We start from the raw sequence: 22,252 nt of genomic DNA, 5'->3' as shown, positions 1-22,252 counted from the left end.
ATAACCCCATTTTTAAAAAATTCATTCGAGGAATCTGTGCCAGAATTGAATTGCCTATCCCTAATTGCCTTGAGAAGATGGTGGCGAGTTGCTTTCTTGAACTGCTGCAGTCCTTAATGACTTTCAAGTTCCTCTCAAAGCCACATACTGTCCTGACTTGCATGCATATACTGTCTCTTAATCATTGCTGTGTTAATTTTGTTCACTTCTTTACTAAACCTTGTTACAAGAATGTCATAACCATCAAGCCTGCAGGAGTTCAAAAATAATGATCTGGCCTCCACCACTCTTGGCAGCAGGGGAGTCCAGAGATTTACTACCTTCTGAGAGAAGAAATTTCTGCACAGCTCAGTTTTAAATGACTGGCCCCTTATTTTGTAGCTCGGTTCCTCGGTTGTGACTGTCAACAGCTACTGTGCCAAGTTCCCTTATGATCTTATATGTTTGAATAAGGTCACCTCTCATTCTTCTAAACTCAGGGGATTACAGACCCAAACTGTCTAGCCTCTCTTGGTAGGACAACTCACTCATCCCAGGAACTAGCCTGGTGAATCTCCTTTGGACTGTCTGCAATGCTGCTATTTTCCATTCTAAAAAAGGGACCCATCCTGGGAAATCAAAGGAGGTAATTGGGATTGAAATTAATGATCAGCCATCTGTATTGAATGGCAGGGCTGATTCAAAGGAGTACATAGCTTATTCCCACACCATTTTCTTATTCTTCTATTGATGTTTTATTTTATCTGAGTTGAACTAGTACTTACTTTGCCTACTTATTTTAACAAATTCCTTATCCTCTTTACCTTGTACAATCTGTTCTGCGGACCTTAAGAAAATAGAGAGTAGGGGATTGCAGTTCATGAAGAGAATCTGGGAATTCAGAAAACTGTAGCCCTTCCTGGGGCTAGACATAGAATAGCAACAGTGCACCAAGAATTCTGTCAGGCACCAGGGTAAGATGTACACAGTGAACGGCAGGGCACTGAGAAGTGTTGTGGAACAGAGGGACCTCGGAGTACAAACGCATAGTTCATTGAAAGCGGTGTCACAGGTAGACAGGGTGGGGGAAAAGGCGTTTAGCACTCTGACCTTCATCAGTCAGGGTACTGAGTAGAGGAGTTGGGACATTATGTTCAAGTTGTACAAGTTGTTGGTGAGGCCGCACTTGGAGTACTGTTGACAGTTCTGGTCACCCTCTTATAGGAAAGACGTGATTAAACTGGAAAGAGTGCAGAAAAGATTTATGAGGCTGTTGCCAGGACTAGAGGGGCTGAGTTAGAGGGAGAGGTTGGCCAGGCTAGCTTTTTATTCCTTGGAATGCAGGAGAATGAAGGGTGATCTTATAGAAGTTTATAAAATTGTGAGGGGCATAGATAAGGTGGATGGTAACAGTCTTTTCCCCAGGGTAGGGGAGTCCAAAACTAGGGGGCATAGATTTAGGGTGAGAGGGGAAAGATTTAAAAAGGACCTAAGCGTCAACTTTTTCATGCAGAAGGTGGGACCACTTTGATCACTTCGCACTAAAATGGACCTTGTTTTTTTTTGTTCTAATTGTGTTCTTTCTTGTAAGAGTTGTGTATAATTTATGGTTAATTTATGTTTTTCTTGTGACTGCTGCTTATCTGATGCCATGTGCCTGTGATGCTGCTGCAAGTAAATTTTTCATTGCACTTGTCATGTGACAATAAACTCAACTTTGACTTTGATTTGAGTTCATGAATGGATCAAAGGTCCAGAATTCCTGCTGCTATTCCAGTAACTCAGCCATTATAACTGTGTGCCAAGCCAAGTCGAATTTATTTTCATGTGCACAAGTATGGTGAGATACAGATACAGGTACAATGAAAAACTTGCTTGCAGCAGCATCACAGGCATGTAGGTACAGACAACACACAGAGTATAAATTATACATAAATTGCACAAGGCAGTGCAAAGCAACAAAAAAAAACAAGACCTCAATGCAAAACAAAAGACACAATTGGAGACAAGTCTATGGTAGTGCAAGAGGTGGTCCAGTGTGTTCCATTGCTGAGGTAGGGTTAGGGTTGTGTATGTCAGTTCAAGAACCTTGTGGTTGAAGAGAAGTATCTGTTCCTGAACCTGGTGGTGCGGGATTTCAGGCTTCTGTACTTCCTGCCTGACAGTAGCATTGAGATGAGGGCATGATAAGAAGCACGAAGCATTTTTGGTGTTTATTTTGGAGACACAAGAGACCACAGATGCTGGAATCTGGAGCAACAAACAATTGGAGGAACTCAGCGATTTGAGCAGCATCTGTAGGGGAAAAGGAATTGTCCTGGTGCAGGGTCTCAACCTGAAACTGAGTCCCTCCAGCAGATTGTTGGTTCTATTTCTTTTAAGGCCTGCACCATTGACCATAGGACCATAGGACAAAGGAGCAGAAGTCGGCCATTCAGGCCATCGTCTGCCTCACCATTCTATCATGAGCTGATCCATTCTCCCATTTAGCCCCACTCCCCCGCCTTTGATGCCCTGGCTACTCAGATACCTATCAATCTCTGCCTTGAATACACCCAATGACTTTGCCTCCACAGCCGCCCGTGGCAACAAATTCCACAGATTCACCACTCTCTGGCTAAAGAAATTTCTCCGCTTCTCTGTTCTGAATGGGCGCCCTTCAATCCTGAAGTCGTGCCCTCTTGTACTAGACTCCCCTGCCATGGGAAACAACATTGCCACATCTACTCTGTCCAGGCCTTTTAACATTCGAAATGTTTTTAGAAGGTCCCCCCTCATTCTTCTGAACTCCAAGGAGTACAGCCCAAGAGCCATCAAACGTTCCTCTCATTCCTGGAATCATTCTAGTGAATCCTCTCTGAACCCTCTCCAATGTCAGCACATGCTTTCTTAAATAAGGAGCCCAAAACTGCACACGGTACTCCAAGTGAGGTCTTACCAATGCCTTATAGAGCCTCAACATCACATCCCTGCTCTTATATTCCTCTAGAAATGAATGCCAACATTGCACTCGCCTTCTTCACCACCGACTCAACCTGGAGGTTAACTTTTAGGGTATCCTGCACGAGGACTCCCAAGTCCCTTTGCATCTCTGAATTTTGAATTTTCTCCCCATTTAAATAATAGTCTGCCCATTTATTTGACATTAATAGCAATTAGGCCCTAAGCCCCAGAATTTGCTTCTTAAACCTCTGTGCTTTCATGTGTCTTTCTTCCTCAATTCCTACCTGTTTTAGCAAACCTTTGATCACCTGCCCTAATTGCTCCATATTTGTCATATTTTCATATGACACAGAAAAGGGCTATTCTGCCCATCAAATCTATTCTGGCTCTCAGAACATTCACATCAAACTCCACAGAGACAGCTCCCTTGGTCATATTTGAATATGGTCACTGGAGCTGTGTGGCAGCAGCACTAACTGCTGCACCATAGTGTTGCCCTTTTGTGGCATGGTATTAATTTCTATTCAATAAAACAACTTCATAGTACACTAAAGACACTATACAAGTGCATATTGGTCTGGTAGATAAGCCAAGACCTGTCCCTTGTTGTGAGGACAGATTGGCCTGCCTCTTGTTCGTACATTCATATAGTGAGGATTCTTGAATGAATTAACAATGTTAGAGCAGAGAGCTGGAAATCATTATCACAGCTACACAGTAGAGCTCTCTTACTGTTGAAAATCTCTCAAATGAACACTAACATTTGCCAATTTATTGTTTGTTTACCTCTAGACTGAGCAACCCCTACAATTATACATAGAACAGTTCAGCACAGGAACAGACCTTTCATCCCATGTCTTTGTACTGAACTACTCAAACTAGTAATTAAATGCCTAATTAAACTAATCCCTTCTGCCTACTCATTGTCCATATCCCTTCATTCTCTGCATATTCATATGTCTATCTAAGAGCCTCTTAAAGGCCTCTATTGTACTTGCCTCCACTACCACCCCTGGCAGCACATTCCAGGCACCCACCACTCTCAGTGTAAAAAGAACTTACCCTGCACATCTCCTTTGAATTTACCGCCTCTCACCTTAAATGCATGCCCTCTGGTATTAGGCATTTCGACCCTGGGGAAAAGATACCAGCTGTCTACTCATCTATGCCTCTCATAATTTTATAAACTTCTATCAGGTCTCCCTTCAGATATATATATATCCAGATATTTATTTATTAGTTACATGTACATCGAAACACACAGTGAAATGCATCTTTTTGTGTTATTAAGAAATGTGCTGGGAGCAGCCCGCAAGTGTCGCCACTTTTCCGGCGGGGGCAGCCTCCACCGCTCCAAAGAAAACAACCCCCCTCATAGCACATTCCCTCTAATCCAGGCAGCATCCTGGTGAACCTCTTCTGCATCCTCTCCAAGGCCTCCATATCCTTCCTATTAATGAGGCGACCAGAACTGAATGCAATACTCCAGATGCAACCTAACCAGACTTTTAATAAGCTGCAACGTAACTTCCTGACTCTTGAACTCAATGCCTCGACTAATAAAGGCAAGAAGGCCATATACCTTTTTTTTATCATCTTATCACCCTGTGCAGCCATTTATAGGGAGCTACGGACTTGTACCCTAAGATCCCTCCATACAGTAACACTGTTTATGGTCTTCCCGTTAAAGTGTACTGTCCCTTTACATTTGATCTCCCAAAATTCAACACCTGACACTTGGCTGGATTAAACTCCACCTGCTATTTCTCTGTCATATCTGCAACTGATTTATATCCCTTGGCAATCTTCTACACTATCCACAACGCCACCAATCTTTGTATCATCTGCAAATTTGCTAATCCACCCATCTACATTTTCAATCAGGTCATTTATATATATGACAAACGGCAAAGGTCCCAGTATGGATCACTGCAGAACACCACTGGACACGGACCTCCAACCAGAATAAGTCCCATAGACCCTCTGTCTTTTATGGGCAAACCAGTCAAACCAGTTCTAAATCCAAACGTCAAGTCACCGTGGATCCCATGCATCTTAATCTTCTGGAGCAGCCTACAATGAGGGACTTTATCAAATGCCTTATGAAAATCCACATACACAACATCCACACTTCTACATTCAGTAATCACCTCTGTCACCTCGTCAAAAAACTCAATCAAGTTAGTATTGGTATTGGTTTATTATTGTCACTTGTACTGAGGTACAGTGAAAAACTTGTCTTGCATACCCTTCGTACAAATCAATTCATTACACAGTGCATTGAGGTAGTACAGGGTAAAAACAATAACAGAATACAGAGTAAAGTGTCATGGCTACAAGGAAGTGCATTGCAGGTAGACAATAATGTGCAAGGTCAAACAAGGTAGATTGTGAAATCAAGAGTCCATCTTATCGTACAAGGGAACCGTTCAATAATCTTATAACAGCGGGATAGAAGCTGTCCTTGAGTCTTTTAAACAACCAGTGATGAAATTTTCCTTCCTCTGGGCCTTTTGCATCTTTTATTTCCAGTAATTTTTAATAAACAGTGTGCTGTTTTAGTTAACCATCAATATTTGGTCATTAGTAATTGGCAATCGGTTTATTATTGTCACATACCGAGATACAGTGAAAAACTTTGTTTTGAATGCCATCCAGACAGATCATTCCAAACAAGGTAGATTGTGAGGTCAAGAATCCATCTCATCGTATAAGGGAACCGCTCAGTAGTCTTACCACCGTGGTATAGAAGCTGTCCTTGAGCCTGGTGGTATGTACCCTCAGGGTCCTGCATCTTCTGCCTGATGGGAGGGGAGAGAAGAGAGAATGACCCGGGTGGGTGGGGTCTTTGATTATGTTCGCTGCTTCACCAAGGCAGCGAGGGGTATAGACATGGAGGGGAGGCTGGTTTCCGTGATGTGCTGGGCTGTGTCCACAACTCTCTGCAGTTTCTTGCAGTCCCAAGGCAGAACAGTTGCCATACCAAGCCATGATGCATCCAGATAGGATGCTTTCAATAAAAGTTGGTGAGTTGGGGACATGCCAAATTTATTTAGCCTCCTGAGGAAGTAGCAGTGCTGGTGAGCTTTCTTGGCTGTGGTGTCTATGTGGTTGGACCAGGACAGGCTATTGGAAGTGTATAAAATTATGAGGGACATAGATAGGGTGGACAAGCAATATCTTTTTCCCATTATTGAGCAATCCAATACCAGAGGTCATGCATTTAAGGTGAGAGGGGTAGGTTCAGAACAGACGTGAGAGGTAAGTTTTTTACTGAGTGGTGAATGCCTGGAATGTGTTACCTGATAGGGTGGAGGAGGCAAATTCATTGGGGCCTTTTAAGAGGGGCTTGGATGGGCACATGAATGAGAGGAAAGTAAAGGGATATGGACATTCTGTACATAGGAGGGATTAGCTATGTCGGTACAACATTGTGGGCCAAAGGGCCTATTCTGTACTGTACTGTTCTATGTTCTCTCACCTCTCTCAATAACCTGCGGTATATCCTATCATGCCTGGGAATTTATCCACCTTAATCCACCTTGTACCTAATTGTCTAGAATTCTGTTTCCTAGCCTCAGTGACACGGTTTGAATGTTTCAACATACCCTTTGTGGTCTCTATCCCTTCATCATATCCTTACCCTACATTTTCAAGTAACAGACTTTATTATCATGGTGGATTTACTATACTTGTCCTGTCCCAGGTTATCTGTTGGCTTCAAATGACACCACCGTCTACATTGGTGGCCTGACTTTCACATTCTGTGAGTTTAAGTATAATTGGGTTTCAGCACATTCTTTGCAGTTAGCATCATTTTTCACTTAATTGATCATCTTGCTTTACCTCTCAACCTCTATGCAATTTTATGTCTTATTTGCTTTCACAATCTTTACATTTCTGTTGCATTACAAGCCACTTCAGAAGCATTTTAAATAGGCTTATATATTTGAACATTTTTATAGTTTTTAAGCTGCCTTCTACATACCAGAGTTGTTAGGAATTGATGAAGTTGCCAGCACATTCTGCCCATGTTCGTTCAATGACCTTGTGTTTTACTGTCTCAGACATACTGGAGAGTAAACTGAGAACTCACGACAGAGAGACACACTTTAGAGAAATAAAATTAAGCGATTTTATTAACCCCCAACAAATGTATTTAACAGAATAACCTCATTAGTGATGATAAATTATTTTAACAACATAAATGTTAATAGCCTCATTAACCTTTTTTACTTTTACACATCACATAGTGAGTGAAGTACACTTGTGTTTGGGCTGTTTTGTTTCAGTATTAATGAGGATTTATTGATTAACATTTAATTTGGCAGCCTATTAAGGGATGATGATTGGGCACAATGGGGAAATTCCCTTTAGGTGCTGCATGATTGGGCTTTCAAACAATTTCAGTATGACATGCTTATTAGGGAGAAATGCAGAAAATGCCCATTGATTCAACCAATTGAAAGGAAAAATTGGGAGAAATTTGAGAAACCAGTGATATTCTTATTGTAGACATAAAGCTTTTATCATGTTGTAAATACCTTTTAAATTAACAGTGAAGTCAACATGTACTCTATATCTGAGCAGTTAAGAATACTGCTTCATCAATGTATATCATCATTTTATGTTTGCATCTGTTCAGTAGGAGAGATTTATCTTGGCCATATTTTATCTGCATTCATTCTATTTTGCTTACAATAAGATATTTTTCCAAGAAAACCTGCAGTAAATCAATCAACATTCTATTAACAATTAAAATGAAACAAACCCATAGGCCTTGACTTGCATATGTCATGTCTTATCAACAGATCAGGTGTCATCTTTCCAAAACATCTTGAAGTAAACACAAATAAACACTCCCACTGTTATTGATAGTGCCCTCACTCGCACCTCCTCCATGTCCTGCCATTACCCTATTCCCCTCCCCAGACAGAACAGAAATAGAGATCCCCTGGTCTTCACCTATCACCCCACCAGCCTATCATCCTTCACAACTTCCGCCAGCTACAACAGGCCATCACCACTAACTACATCTTTCCCTCCCCTTTCCATTTTCTGCAGGGAACACTCACCCTATGATTCCCTGGTCCCCTCCCTCCCCACTGTAACCACAAGAGATGTAACATGTGTCCCTACACCTCCTCACCACCATCCAGGGCCCGAAACAGCCCTTCTAGGTGAGGAAGTCTTTCACATGCATGTTTCCTGGAGTTACTTATTGCATCCGGTGCTCCCGTTGTGGCCTCCTCTACATCGGTGAGACCTGATGTAAACTGGGCAACCACTTGACTGAGCACCTTCACTCCATCTGCCGTGGCCGTCTGGATCTCCCAGCCACTTTAATTCTCCTCCCCATTCCCATCCTGAGGGCACTTACCAGCAGGCTTAAGGACAGCTTCTACCCCACTATGATAAGACTGTTCAATGGTTCCCTTATACGATGAGATGGACTCTGACCTCACAATCTACCTTGTTGTGACCTTGCACCTTATTGCACTGCACTTTCTCTGTAGCTGTGACACTTTACTCTGTACTGTTATTGTTCCAGCATCTGCAGTCTTTCTAAGATAAGATATCTTTATTAGTCACACAGTGAAACATATCTTTTTGTGGAGAGTGTTCTGGGGATAGCCTGCAAGTGTCGCCACACTTCCAGCGCCAACATAGCATGCCCACAACTTCCTAACCTGTACGTCTTTGGAATGTGGGAGGAAACCGGAGCACCTGGAGGAAACCCACGCAGACACGGGGAGAACGTACAAACTCCTTACAGGCAGTGGCGGGAATTGAACCCAGGTCGCTAGCACTGTAAAGCATTACGCTAACCACTACACTACCGTGTTTTCTTATGTCTTCTTTGTGACTGTGTGGGTTTCTTCAGCTGTTCCAGTTTTGTCCCACAACCCAAAAGTGTGCAAATTGTAAATTGCCTCTAATGTGCATTTGAATGGTAGGATCATGTGAAGCTCAAAAGAGTAAAATGGGATGAGTGTAGGATTAGTGTAAATGGGTGCTAGATAGGTGGGCCAAAGGGCCTGTTTCTGTGCTGTATCTCTTGATGACTCTACCAATCAGGAAGGCTGCAATGCACCCAGATGAAAATGAGGTATTGTTCCTTAAGCTTATGTTAGGCCTCATTATGTTGTGACCTTGCACCTTATTGCACTGCACTTTCTCTGTAGCTGTGACACTTTACAGAGTACACTGTTATTGTTTTTACCTGTACTACGTCAATGCATGTTGTTCTAACTCAATGTAACTGCACTGTGTAATGAATTGACCTGTATGATCAGTTTGTAAGACAAGCTTTTCACTGTACCTCAGTACAAGTGACAATAATAAACCAATACCAATTATACAGTGCAAGAGGGCATAGGCAGATCATTCAGAGTTGGAGTGGGTAGCAATGAAGGTCCTTGACCTGAAACGTTACATCTGTTTCTCTTTCCATAGACACTGCCTGATCTAGATAGAGGTTATTGGCCCTTCAGGCCATGCCATCTCTTTCCATTCTCCATTTATTTCTCTGTAGTCTGTTCTCTCTTATATTCCCATCAACTTCCCCCAGATTCTACCACTCACTTAACCAACGGGGACAATGTACATTGACCAATTAACCTACCAACCTGCACACCTTTGGAATGTGGGAGAAGACCAAGAGCACACAAGGGAAACCCACATGGTCACAGGGAGAATTCTGATGAAGGGTCCCAGACCTGAATCATTAACTCTTGTTTTTCTTTCACAGATGTTGCCTGACCTGCTGAGTGTTATTGGCATTTTCTGTTTTTATTACCCTAGCATACCCTTTTGGTCTTTGAAAACTCACCACTAGTAAAGGGTTTTGAAACTATTTTTTGATGTTTTTGATAGTCATACATTTAAGAAGATCAAATAGATTTAAATAATTTTTAAAAATGAAGTACTCCACTTTAAAATCCTGGCAAATAAATAAAAGTTAGTTAAAAATAAACTTTTTTTTTAACAGGCTGGCAATCCCATTCAACTGAATGGGATTGTGGTTTTTATGGCAGGTGTAAAGCTGATGGACTTGAGATGAAGTGCATGTAGTGCCTCTCCTCAGCCTGTCAGTGCTCTGCTGTGGATTCAACCATCAACAGCAGAACTGATGATGCATGGAAGTCTGAGATATGCTAAACTACAGCACTGCAAGTAGCTGACAGTTCTCTACGAACCACCAGATCCAGGCCGTTGTTGCTTCCACCTGACCGATACTGTCTGTTGAGACTGTGCTGACTGTTGGATGGTCTCTGGTTGAGTTCTTGGTCTGGTGTGCTCCTACAACATCAATTTTCTCTACATCAGCTGGAACTTTTCACTGTACTCTTCTAGTTCTTGCTGGTAATCATCCAGTTTCTAGATTCTGTTCCCTGCTGCTTATGATTAGTTTCTCATTACTTTCCTTAAGCTTTCCATTGCCACTGACGTCTCACATGGTTCAGAACCTCATTAGTGCACAGATACACTCTACCCCTGAATGGGGTGCACCAGCAGTGATGTAACATGGCTAACGAAGTCTATGCCAATCTTGGCATGACATTCTGAGGCAGTTGTAGCACGTGTTCTCTGTGGTACATGTTCTACTTGTTTATTAAGTAGCCGGTGGCTCAGGTGTAGAGTTTTAGAGCTTGATTAATGACATGTTCTTGGAAAACAAGACTTTAGGCAAGTTGCATCATGCCTACAGAGGAGGGCAACTATTGTCATCTACCTTTGCCTATCAACTTGCAATGTGTCTTTATTTTGCAATACCATTTTCTAACAATGAAGGCATTTTTTTTTAACTGTCATGTATTGCCAACAGCTTATGGAGGAGCAATTTAATTTTACTTTGTTACTTTACTCTCTACTTCAGAAGATAATCTAAGAGGTAGAATAAGATGTGGTAAAATAATAATTGCAGAGGAACCACCACAAAGTTCATCTCCAGAAAAAACTTGTCAGACACAGGGTAATAAATACATTCCTGCACTATAAATGCCAGCTCTTAAAAGAAGCTGTGCACCAATTATGATTCCAATGTTTTCTTTATTTAGCGAGATTAAAAATGAATGTCCAAAATTATCTTCAGTTGGAACATACAACAGTAGAGCGCAGGAAAAGGCCCTTCAGCCCACAATGTCTGTGCCGACCATGATGCCTAATTAACTAATCCTATCTGCCTGCACATGGTCTGTTTCCCTCCATTGCCTGCCTGTTCATGTGCCTGTCTAAATACCTCAATATTGCTGTCATATCTGCTTCCACCACCTCCCTTGGCAGCGCATTCCAGGCACCTACCACTCTCTGTGTAAAGAAACTTGCCTCATGAATCACCTTTAAACCTTCCCCTCTCACCTTAAAGCTATGTATTTGATATTTCCACCCTGAGATAAAGACCAGCCGTCAGTTGTGGCAGGGCTCACATGCTATAACGGCCTACAAAACAAAGTCAGGCAGCACCGCCAACAACAGTGCATTCTTTCCCGATGAGCTTAATGCATTCAATGCACATTTTGAACAGAAGGGGATTGATGTGTCACCACCCATCCTGACAGCCTCCAATACACCTGAACCCATGGTCACCGTTGAGGACATAAGAGTAAACCCACGGAAAGCATCTGGCCCAGATGGTGTCCCTGGCCATGTCCTCAGATCCTGTGCAGATCAGCTGACAGGGGTATTTGCAGACATTTTTAACCTCTCCCTACTTCAATCTGAGGTTCCCATCTGCTTTAAGAAGACAGCAATCATCCTGGTACCTAAGAAAAACAAGGTAACATGCCTTAATGACCACCGCCCGATGGCTCTGACATTCACCGCTATAAAGTGCTTCAAGAGGCTGGTCATGGCACGCATTAGCTCCAGCCTCCCAGACAGCCTCGACCCACTGCAATCCGTCTACCGTGGAAACAGGTCTATGGCGGGCGCCATCTGTCTGACTCTATATTCATCTCTGGAGCATCTGGACAGTAAAGACACCTACGTTAGACTATTGTTTATTAACTACAGCTCCACCTTTAATACCATAATTCCAAGCAAACTCATCACCAAACTCCAAGACCTGGGACTTAACACCTACACCCTTATGGCTGTGTGGCCAGATTCTGCTCTAACTCCATCCACAAGTTTGCAGATGATACCACCATAGTGGGGCGTATCTCAAATAACGACGAGTCGAAGTACAGGGAGGAGATAGAGAGCTTTGTAACATGGTGTCATGACAACAACCTTTCCCTTAATATCAGCAAAACAAAAAGGCTGGTCATTGACTTCAAGAAGGGGAGTGGTGCACATGCTCCTGTTTACATCAATGGCGCTGAGGTCAAGAGGGTTGAGAGCTTGAAGTTCCCAGGAGTGAACAACACCAGAGAAACGAGGGACTGCAGATGCTGGAATCAAGATGAAAAACAAGATGATGCTGGAGCAGGCCAGACAGCATCTGTGGAGAAAAGTCAGTCAACATTTCAGGTCAGGACCCTTCTTCAACACTGAAGACAGGAAAAGGGGAAGCCCAATATATAGGAAGGAAAAGCAGAGCAGTGATAGGTGGACAAAAGAGGGGAGCAGGGTGGGCACAGGGTGGTGATAGGTAGATGCTGGTAAGAGATAGTGATAGGCAGGTGCGGGGGAGGCGGGGAGAGCAGATCCACCAGGGGATGGGTCAAAAGTAAGGAGAGAAAGGAAAAAAATGAGGGTAAAAAAAGAGAGAGACTAGGAAAGGGAAGAAGAGAAGAAGCATTGGGGGGGGGGTGGTTGTGGGGAAGGCGGGTGGGGATTAGTTAAAGTAGGAAAATTCAATGTTCATGGCAGTGACCCCCAAGGGACACCTGCGCTGTTTGAATTTGTTGTCCTGGAGCCAGAAACCATCCTCCCAAAATGTGTAAGCATGCCAGAGCTGGCAGCTGTATCGGGCTGAGGGAATCGGGATTTAAGTGCCATTTAGCTAATTGCATTAACAGAGCATCATGTTTGAGTCTGTTTTGGAATGCTTGACAAGGTGAAGCAGTTACTAAGACAAAGCTTTGGTTAGGCTGCACTTAAGAGTATTGCGTGCAGTTCTGGTCGCCCCATTGCAGGAAGGATGCAGAAGCTTTGGAGAGGGTCCAGAAGAATTTCACCAAGATGCTCCCTGGATTAGAGTGTATTAGAGTGTATTAGCTATAAGGAGAGATTGGACAAACTTGGGTTCTAATCTCTGGAGCATCAGAAACTGAGGGGAGACCAAGTAGAAGTTTATGAGAGGCAGACATATGGTGGACAGCCAGAATCTTTCTGCAAGGGTAGAAATGTTGAGTACTAGAGGATGTAACTTTAAGGTGAGAGGGGGAAAGTTTAAAGGGGAGATGCGGGGCAAGTTTTTTTACACAGAGTAGTAGTAGGTGCCTAGAAGATGCTGCAGGGGTGGTAGTGGAGGCAGATACGACAGTGGCGTCCAAGAGACTTTTAGATAGGCACATGAATATGCAGGGAATGGAGGGATATGGATCAGGTGCAGGGAAAAGGGATTAGTTTTATCTGGCAACATGCTCAGCACAGACCCCGTGGGCCGAAGGGCCTGTTCTTCTGCTGTACTGTCTTATGTAAACATCTGAATTGGCAAGGCATAGAAGGCTACAGACTGTTAAAAGGCTACTGATAAATGTAATTAGTATAGATGGCGATTTCATGATTGGCATGTACATGTGGTTCTGTGTTGTATGACTCTTTGAAGACAATAGTAACCCTGCCAACAAGTAGGACTGACTTCCAGATATTGAGAAAAGATGCTCAGAATCAGAATCAGGTTTATTATCACTGACATATGGCATGAAATTTGTTGTTTTGCGGCAGCAGTACAGTGCAGGACATAAAAATTAATATGTCACAAAAATAAATAAATAATGCAAAAGAGGAATAACGAGGTAGTGTTCATGGGTTCATGGACCATTCAGAAATCTGATGGCAGAAGGGAAGAAGCTGTTCCTGAAACATTGTGTGGGTCTTCAAGCTCCTGTACCTCCTCCCCGATGGTAGGAACGAGAAGCGGGCAGTCCTGGATGGTGAGGGACTTAATGATGGATGCCGCCTTCTTGAGGCATCGCCTCTTGAAGATATCCTCAATGATGGAGGGGGTTGTGCCTGTGATGGAGCTGGCTGAGTCTACAACCCTCTGCAGCCTCTTACAATCCTGTGCATTGGAGCATCCATACCAGGCGGTGATACAATCAGTCAGAATGCTCTCCACCGTATGTCTGTAGAAATTTGCAAGTCTTTGGTGACATACCAAATCTCCTCAAACTCCTAATGAAGTAGAGCTGCTGCATGCCTTCTTTGTGATTGCATCAACATGTTGGGCCCAAGGTAGATCCTCTGAGATGTTAACACTCAGGAACTTGAAGCTGCTCACCCTTTCCACCACTGACCCCCTAATGAGGACAGGTGAATGTTCACCCAAGCCCCCCTTCCTGAAGTCCACAATTTAGATAAAATAAGATAAGATATCTCTATTAGTCACATGTACATCGAAACACACAGTGAAATACATCTTTTGCGTAGAGTGTTCTGGGGGCAGCCCGCAAGTGTCGCCATGCTTCCGGCGCCAATGTAGCATGCCCACAACTTCCTAACCTGTTTGCCTTTGGAATGTGGGAGGAAACCGGAGCACCCGGAGGAAACCCACACAGACACGGAGAGAACATACAAACTCCTTACAGACAGTGGCTGGAATTGAACCCGGGTCGCTGGCGCTGTAAAACATTACGCTAACCACTACACTACCGTGCCTGCCCTAATTCCTTGGTCTTACTGACATTGAGTGTGAGGTTGTTGTTGTGATACCACTCAACCAGCCAATCTATCTCACTCCTCTATGCCTCCTCCGCCATTGAGATTCTGTCAACAACAGTGGTGTAGTTGGTGAATTTATGGATGATATTTGAGCCTAGCCACAGAGTGCAGAGTGTAGAGCAGTGGTCTAAGCATGCATTCTTGAGATGTGCCTGTGTTGATTGTCAGCGAGGAGATATTACTACCAATCCGCACTGACTGTGGTCTCCACTGTAAACTGGTTAAGTCTCTTTGAAGATAAAATGACATCAGGTCAGTGGAAAGTCTTCAGGAAAAAACTTAACGCAATACAGAATGAACTTACTTCAGGGCTGAAACTTAAATTTCTCACCTGTACAATTTAACCCATTTGCACTGATTGCATTGACCATTTTCTTACCAGCTATTCATATCTGCCCCTGCTAGCTTACTTTCATCTTTGGTTTCTACCCACAAGATATAAAATACCTGTAAATGGATGGATATTATACTCCAACATTCTTTTATGTGCTATACAATTCAATTTCAATGAGAAGAACTGAGGAAAATTGTGGAATTATTACAAGATCCATGAAGTCTGCAATTTTCCTTCAGTGTAGAAGGGAACACCACAGATTGAAACACATTGCACAATTCTTTCTTCAGATTTCTAGTTATGATGAAGAGTCATTCACTACCTCAATGCACTGTGTAATGAATTGATCTATACGAACGGTATGCAAGACAAGTTTTTCACTGTACCTCATGTTACAGACTCGGTTACTATTGGTGAATATCCCTTTAAAATAGAGTAGTGTGTGTGTGTGTGTTTGTGTGTGGGGCGTGATGACGACAACAGAAGATAAGGACGTAATGACAGTTTTGGAGGAGATAGTCGGAGTCAGTCACAGGAGGAGAGAGAAAGAGAAAGAGAGAGAGAGAGAGAGACACACACACCAGCCTGCTAGTCTCTATCGATGGATGAAAAACAATAACTGTGCCTGACACTGCAATCCACGGATGGATTTTTGGAATAATCCAGTGGAGTCCACTTTGTCGTTAACCTGTAGCGGGAAACAGGTACTTGTGTGGACGGCCATGACTCGAGTGCCTTTCGGGGTGGCAGGTGCTTCAGAACAAAGCAGTGGAGTAGTCACTGCTGAGTAGACACTGAGGTGTCGTATGGGTTCCATCGTGGAACATTTGGATTTTGTAATTACTCTCTATTTTTTCTCTACATTTTCTCTTCAGTCAACGGTGGTTTTGCAAAAGCCTTTGCTCACGTTTCACCTTACCGCTTGCTGATCTGAACTTTGAGAACTATTCCTGGACTTGGAGTTTGGGAATTTGTCACACACACTTTGAGTTTAGTTTTTGGGGTTAATGTTTAAGATCTAACATTTTTACTTCTAACATTATAACATTTTTACTTTTATTTTTCTTATTATCATAAGTAATCATTAATAAAATAGTTTTTAACACTTATACATGACTCGGTGTGTTTCCTTTGTTGCTGGTACATGACACTCAGTACAAGTGACAATAAATACCAATACCTAAAATGTCAACCCTGTTTCTGTGTACACAGATGCTGCCTAACCTCCCAAGTGTTTCCAGCATCTTCAGTTTTTGTTTGCAATCCCCCAATGTTTATCCAAGTTCACACTGGGAGGATGATTGAAAGTATGAGTCCAGTCTTTATTGACTGGAATTGGAATTGGTTTATTATTGTCACTTGTACCGAGGTACAGTGAAAAACTCGTCTTGCATTCTGTTCATACAGATCAATTCATTGCACAGTGCACTGAGGTCGTACAAGGTAAAACAATAGGTTAATGAGGCTCTGTGGGGCACTGGTGAGACCTCATTTGCAGTACTATGTGCAGTTTTAGGCCCCTTAGGAAGGATGTACTGATGTTGGAGAAGGTTCAGAGAAGATTTATGAGGATGATTCCTGGAATGAAAGGGCTTACATACGACGAGCGATTGTCGGCTCTTGGACTGTACTCATTGGAGAGGGGACCTCATAGAAACATTTCAAATGTTGAAAGGACTGGACAGAGTAGATGTGGCTAAGTTGTTCCCCCTGGTGGGTGAGTCCAGGATTAGAGGGCACAATCTTAGAATTAGAGGGTCTGGTTTAAAACAGAAATGGAGAGGAATTTCTTTAGCCAGAGGGTAGTAAATTTATGGAATTCTTTGCCACATACAGCTGTGGAGGCCCGATCATTGGGGGCATTTAAGGAGGAGATTGATAGGTATCAAGGGATATGGGGATAAGGCCGGAAATTGGGGCTAGATAGGAATAGTATTAGTTTAGCTCATGGAGCAGACTCGATGGGCCGAATGGCCTACTTCTACTCCTTTGTCATGTGATCTAATAGGTCAGGGTATCAAGGGATATGGAGAAAGGGCTGGGAATTGGGGCTAGATGGGAATAGTTTAGCTGATGGTGAGGTAGCAGAGCAAACTCGATGGGCTGAATGGCCTACTTCTGCTCCTTTTGTCTTGTCTTGTGATCAATACAGAATGCACAGCTATAGAGAAAGGGCATTGCAGGTAGACAATAAGGTCATAATGAGGTAGATTGTGAGGTCAAGAGTCCATCTTATTGTACTAGGGAACTGTTCAATCATTTTATAACAGCGGGATAGAAGCTGTTCTTGAGCCTAGTGGAACGTGCTTTCAGGCTTTTGTATCTTCTGCCTGATGGGATAGGGGAGAAGGGAGAATGTCCTGGGTGGGTGGGGTCTTTGATTCTACTGCCTGCTTTACTGAGGCAGTGAGAAGTATAGACAGGTACCGGACAGATGTATAGATTAGAGACTCCCAGTCATTTTATATCATCCATGTAGGCATCACGTGAATGTGATTGAATCTGGCAACACAGAAGGAACCAACCCATTTGGGAAAATTGTCCCTTCATAGCTGTTTGTAGGACCTAGGTAATCAGTACATTCTTCTACTCATTCCGCACAACCTTGCAGTTTTTTCCCTATTCATATATTGATCTACTTACATTTTCCATGTTATCACGAAATCTGCCTCCATAATTTATTTGCAGATTGTTACAGATAATAACTGGTGGTATGCTAATACAATAGTTAGTCCTGCTGTCTCATGGCTCCGGGGACCCAGGTTCAACCCTGACCTCCATTGCTGACTGCGCAAGGTCACACATTCTCCCTGTGACTACGTGGGTTTCCCTGGATGCTCCAGTTTCTTCCAACATTCCAAAAACATGTTGGAAGGTTAATTGGCTAATGTAAATTACTTACAAAAGAACCAAAGGGGAGATTATAAAAAGTGTATAAAATTATGATAGGCATAGTATATAGGGCAGATGGTCAGAGTTGTTTTCCCAAGGTGGGAATGTCAAGTACCAGAGGGCATAGCTTTAAGGTAAGAGGGGGAAAGTTTGAAAGAGATTTACACGGCAAGTTTTTTTTTTACAGGGTGGTAGGTGCCTGGAATGTGCTGCCAAGTGAAGTGGTGGAAGCAGATGCAATAACAAAGTTTAAGAGGCATTTAGACAGACATATGAACAGACAGGGAATGGAGGGATATGGACCATGTGCAGGCAGATGGGATTAGTTTAATGTGGCATCATGGCCAGCACAGACATTGTGGGCCGAAGGGCCTGTTCCTCTGCTGTCCTGTTCTACATGGCATGTAGTGTAGCGGTTAGCTATTACAGTGCCAGCGACCCAGGTTCGATTACGCTGCTGTCTGTAAGGAGTTTGTACGTTCTCCCTGTGTCTGCGTGGGTTTCCTCCGGGTGCTCCAGTTTCCTCCCACATTCCAAAGACATACGGGTTAGGAGCTGTGGGCATGCTATGTTGGCACCGGAAGCGTGACAACACTTGTGGGCTGCCCCCAGCACATTCTCAGTAATGCAAAAAGACGCATTTCACTGTGTGTTTCGATCTACATGTGAATAACAAATAAATATCTTATATCGTATCACGGGGATGTGAGAGGGAATGAGTTGCTTTGCCAGTGACTCCACATTACATGCACAAACAGACAAACAAATAAATAAGAAGATAAATAGATAGATAAATAAATAAATGTTCTTGCTTATTCCTAAGACCCATATGAAACTGCAGCATTTGAACCACACGGCGCTTAAACGTTGATATCATATCAGCTTCCACCACCTCACTTGGCAGCATGTTCTAGGCACCTACCACTCTGTGAAAAAACTTGCCGTGGAAATCTCCTTTAACATCTCACATTAATCACAAAAATGAGTTGACCTAACCCTAGACTCCATGGAGATGGGGATATAATTTTCGGATCCTATATCATCTCAAGCTATGAAAGCAGGAAATCGGGAATAGATGGGTGGGCACTGTGGTCAGCATGGACTGGTTGGGCTGAAAGGCCTGTATCTGTGCTGTCTCGCTCTATGACTATGACTCTATGACAATTACATATTTGAAAGCTTAAAGTTTTAAAAAATATATTCTTAATGCAGGAAGGTGTTCAACAGGCTCAACTTCTACGTACCCGATGACGTGGTCCGCAAGGTGGTCCAGTGCTCACCTGGAGTTGTGGAGTTTGTGCTGAGCACCTTGAGGCTAAAGATAGGAGAGAAGCTAAAGCAGAAACACAACAAGATGGCTGCATCACCACAGGTATGGAGAAATATCAGGAAGTTCAACAATCAGTCTTATAGTTGATTTTGTGGCATGAGTAGAAAGGCTTCTTTAAATCCAAGTTATTGTTGGCATACTGTTATAGAAACATAGAAAACCTACAGCACGATACAGGCCCTTCGGCCCAGAAAGTTGTGCCAAACATGTCCCTACCTTAGAAATTATTAGGCTTACCCATAACCCTCTATTTTTCTCAGCTCCATGTACCTATCCAAAAGTCTCTCAGAAGACCCTATCATATCCGCCTCCACCACCGTTGCCGGCAGCCCATTCCACGCACTCACCACTCTCTGGGTAAAAAACTTACCCCTGACATCTCCTCTGTACCTACCCACAGCACCTTAAACCTGTGTCCTCTTGTGGCAACCATTTCAGCGCTGGGGAAAAGGCTCTGACTATCCACACGATCAATGCCTCTCATCATCTTATACACCTCCATCCAGTCCCCCCTCATCCTTGTATTGAGTCATAGTGTCAGACAGCACGGAAACAGGCCTTTCAGCCCAACATCCATGTCAACTAAGTTGCTCAGCGAGCTAGTCCCATCTGCCCACTTTTGGCCTGTAGCCTGCTAAATCTCTTCTATCCGTGTACTTAGCCAGATGGCTTTTAAACGTTGCTGATGTGCCCGCCTCAACCACTATTTCTGGCAGCTCATTCCAAGTACGCACCTGCCCCTGATGTCCCTCTTAAATCTCTTGCCTCTGATCTTGAACCTATGCCCTCTTTTAGCATCCCCTCCTTGGGAAAAAGACTATGTACTTTCACCCTGTCTATGCCCCTCATGATTGCATATACCTCTATCAGGTCACCCCTCAATCTCCTACATTCCAGGGAATAAAGTTCCAGTCGATGTAACCTCTCCTTGTAACTCAGGCCCCTGAGTCCAGGCAACATCCTGGTAAATCTTTCATTGTTTTCTTCCAATCAACCACAGCCAACTCCTCTCATTCTTTCATACCTTCAGGAATTTCTCAGTTATTGCTTAATCAGGTGTCAAATGATGATTCACTTATACATGAAACCTGATTGAGAAGTAGAACATTACAGCACAGTACAGGGCCTTCGGCCCACAATGTTGTGTCAACATTTTATCCTGCTCTAAGATCAATCTATCCATTCCCTCCCACATACCGTTATTGTTTTTACCTGTACTACATCAATGCACTGTACTAACCTAATGTAACTGCACTGTGTAATGAATTGATCTGTACGATCGGTATGCAAGACAAGTTTTTCACTGTACTTCAGTACAAGTGACAATAATAAACCAATACCAAGACCAATACTCCTCCTTTTTTCTAGCATCCACGTGCCTATCTAAGAGTCTCTTAAATGTCCCTAATGTATCTGCTTCTACCACCACCTCCGTCAGTACATTCCATGCACCCACCACTCACAGAAAAAACTTTACCTTTGATATTCTCCCCAGTACTTTCCTCCAATCACCTTAAAATTATGCCCCCTCATGTTCACCATTCTGACCCTAGGAAAAAGTCCCTGGATGTCCACTTGATCTATGCCTCTTATCATCTTGTACACCTCTATCAGGTCTCATCCTCTTTCGCTCCAATGAGAAAAGCCCTAGCTCGCTCAACCTATACTGATAAGACATGCTCTCCAATCCAGGCAGCATCCTGGTAAATCTCCTCTGCACCCTCTCTAAAGCTTCCACACCCTTCCTATAGTGAGGCAACCAGAATATTCTAAGTGTGGTCTAACCAGGGTTTTATAGAGCTGCAGCATTATCTCACGGCTCTTGAACTCAATCCCCTGACTAATGAAGGCCAACTTCTTAGCCCAGCTTTGCATCCTATCAATGTCCTGTTGTAACCCTCAACGACCTTCTATACTATCCACAACACCACCAACCTTCGTGTCATCTGCAAACTTACTAGCCCACCCACCCACTTCCTCATCCAAGTCATTCATAAAAATCACAAAGAGCAGGGGTCCCAGAACAGATCCCTTCAGAACACCACTGGTCACTGACCTCCAAGCAGAATACGCTCCATCTACAACCACCCTTCTATGTGGAAGCCAATTCAGAATCCACACAGCCAAGTTTCACTGGATCCCATGCCTCCCGACCTTCTGAATGAGCCTATCATGGGGAACCTTATCAAACGCCTTACTAAAGTCCATATACATCACATCCACTGCTCTACCCTCATCAATGTGTTTTGTCACATCCTCAAAGAATTCAATCAGGCTCATGAGGCACGACCTGCCCCTCACAAAGCCATGCTGACTATCCCAAATCAGACTGTGCTTCTCCAAGTGCTCATAAATCCTCTCCCTAAGAATCCTTTTTCAATAATTTGCCCACCACTGAAGTAAGATTCACTGGTCTATAATTCCCAGGGTTAACCCTACTCCTTTTCTTGAACAAAGGAACAACATTTGCCACCCTCTAATCATCTGGTACTACTCCTGTGACCAGTGAGGACCCAAAGGTCATCGCCAAGGATTCAGATATCTCTTCCCTCCGGGTGCTCTGATTTATGATGTATCCTGGGATATATCCCGTCCAGCCCCGGGGATTTATGTATACTAATGTCTTTCAAAAACTCCAGCACATCCTCCATCTTAACATCAACATGTTCTAGCTTATCAGCCTATTTAATGCTGTCCTCACAAATGTAAAGGTCTCCCTCACAGTTGAAATCTGAAGCAAAGGATTCATTAAGGACCTCCCCTACCTCCTCCAACTTCAGGCACATGTTTCCTCCTTTATCCCCAATTGGTCCTCCCTTCACTCTAGTCATCCTCTTGTTCTTCACATACGAGTAGGTGGGAGTAATCTGAAGCAGATTACACCCAGGCAGGTTGTGACTTTTTTCACTGGAGTGCAGGAGAATGAGGGTGATCTTATAGAG

General features: G+C 43.3%; 1 protein-coding gene across 1 annotated transcript in view; it reads left to right on the top strand.

The window, feature by feature from the left end:
- Positions 1 to 22,252, top strand: part of LOC127567528 (sperm flagellar protein 1-like) — a 79,241-nt gene that overhangs the window by 10,128 nt on the left and 46,861 nt on the right. The window contains exon 3 of the mRNA XM_052010539.1: positions 19,193 to 19,352. Within this exon, the coding sequence (XP_051866499.1) occupies positions 19,193 to 19,352 (160 nt within the window). The remainder of the gene's footprint in view (positions 1 to 19,192; positions 19,353 to 22,252) is intronic.

This window comes from Pristis pectinata, chromosome 2 (genome assembly GCF_009764475.1).
Source record: "Pristis pectinata isolate sPriPec2 chromosome 2, sPriPec2.1.pri, whole genome shotgun sequence".
In the NCBI taxonomy this organism is placed as follows: Eukaryota; Metazoa; Chordata; class Chondrichthyes; order Rhinopristiformes; family Pristidae; genus Pristis; species Pristis pectinata.
This window is presented reverse-complemented; position numbering and strand designations above follow the sequence as displayed.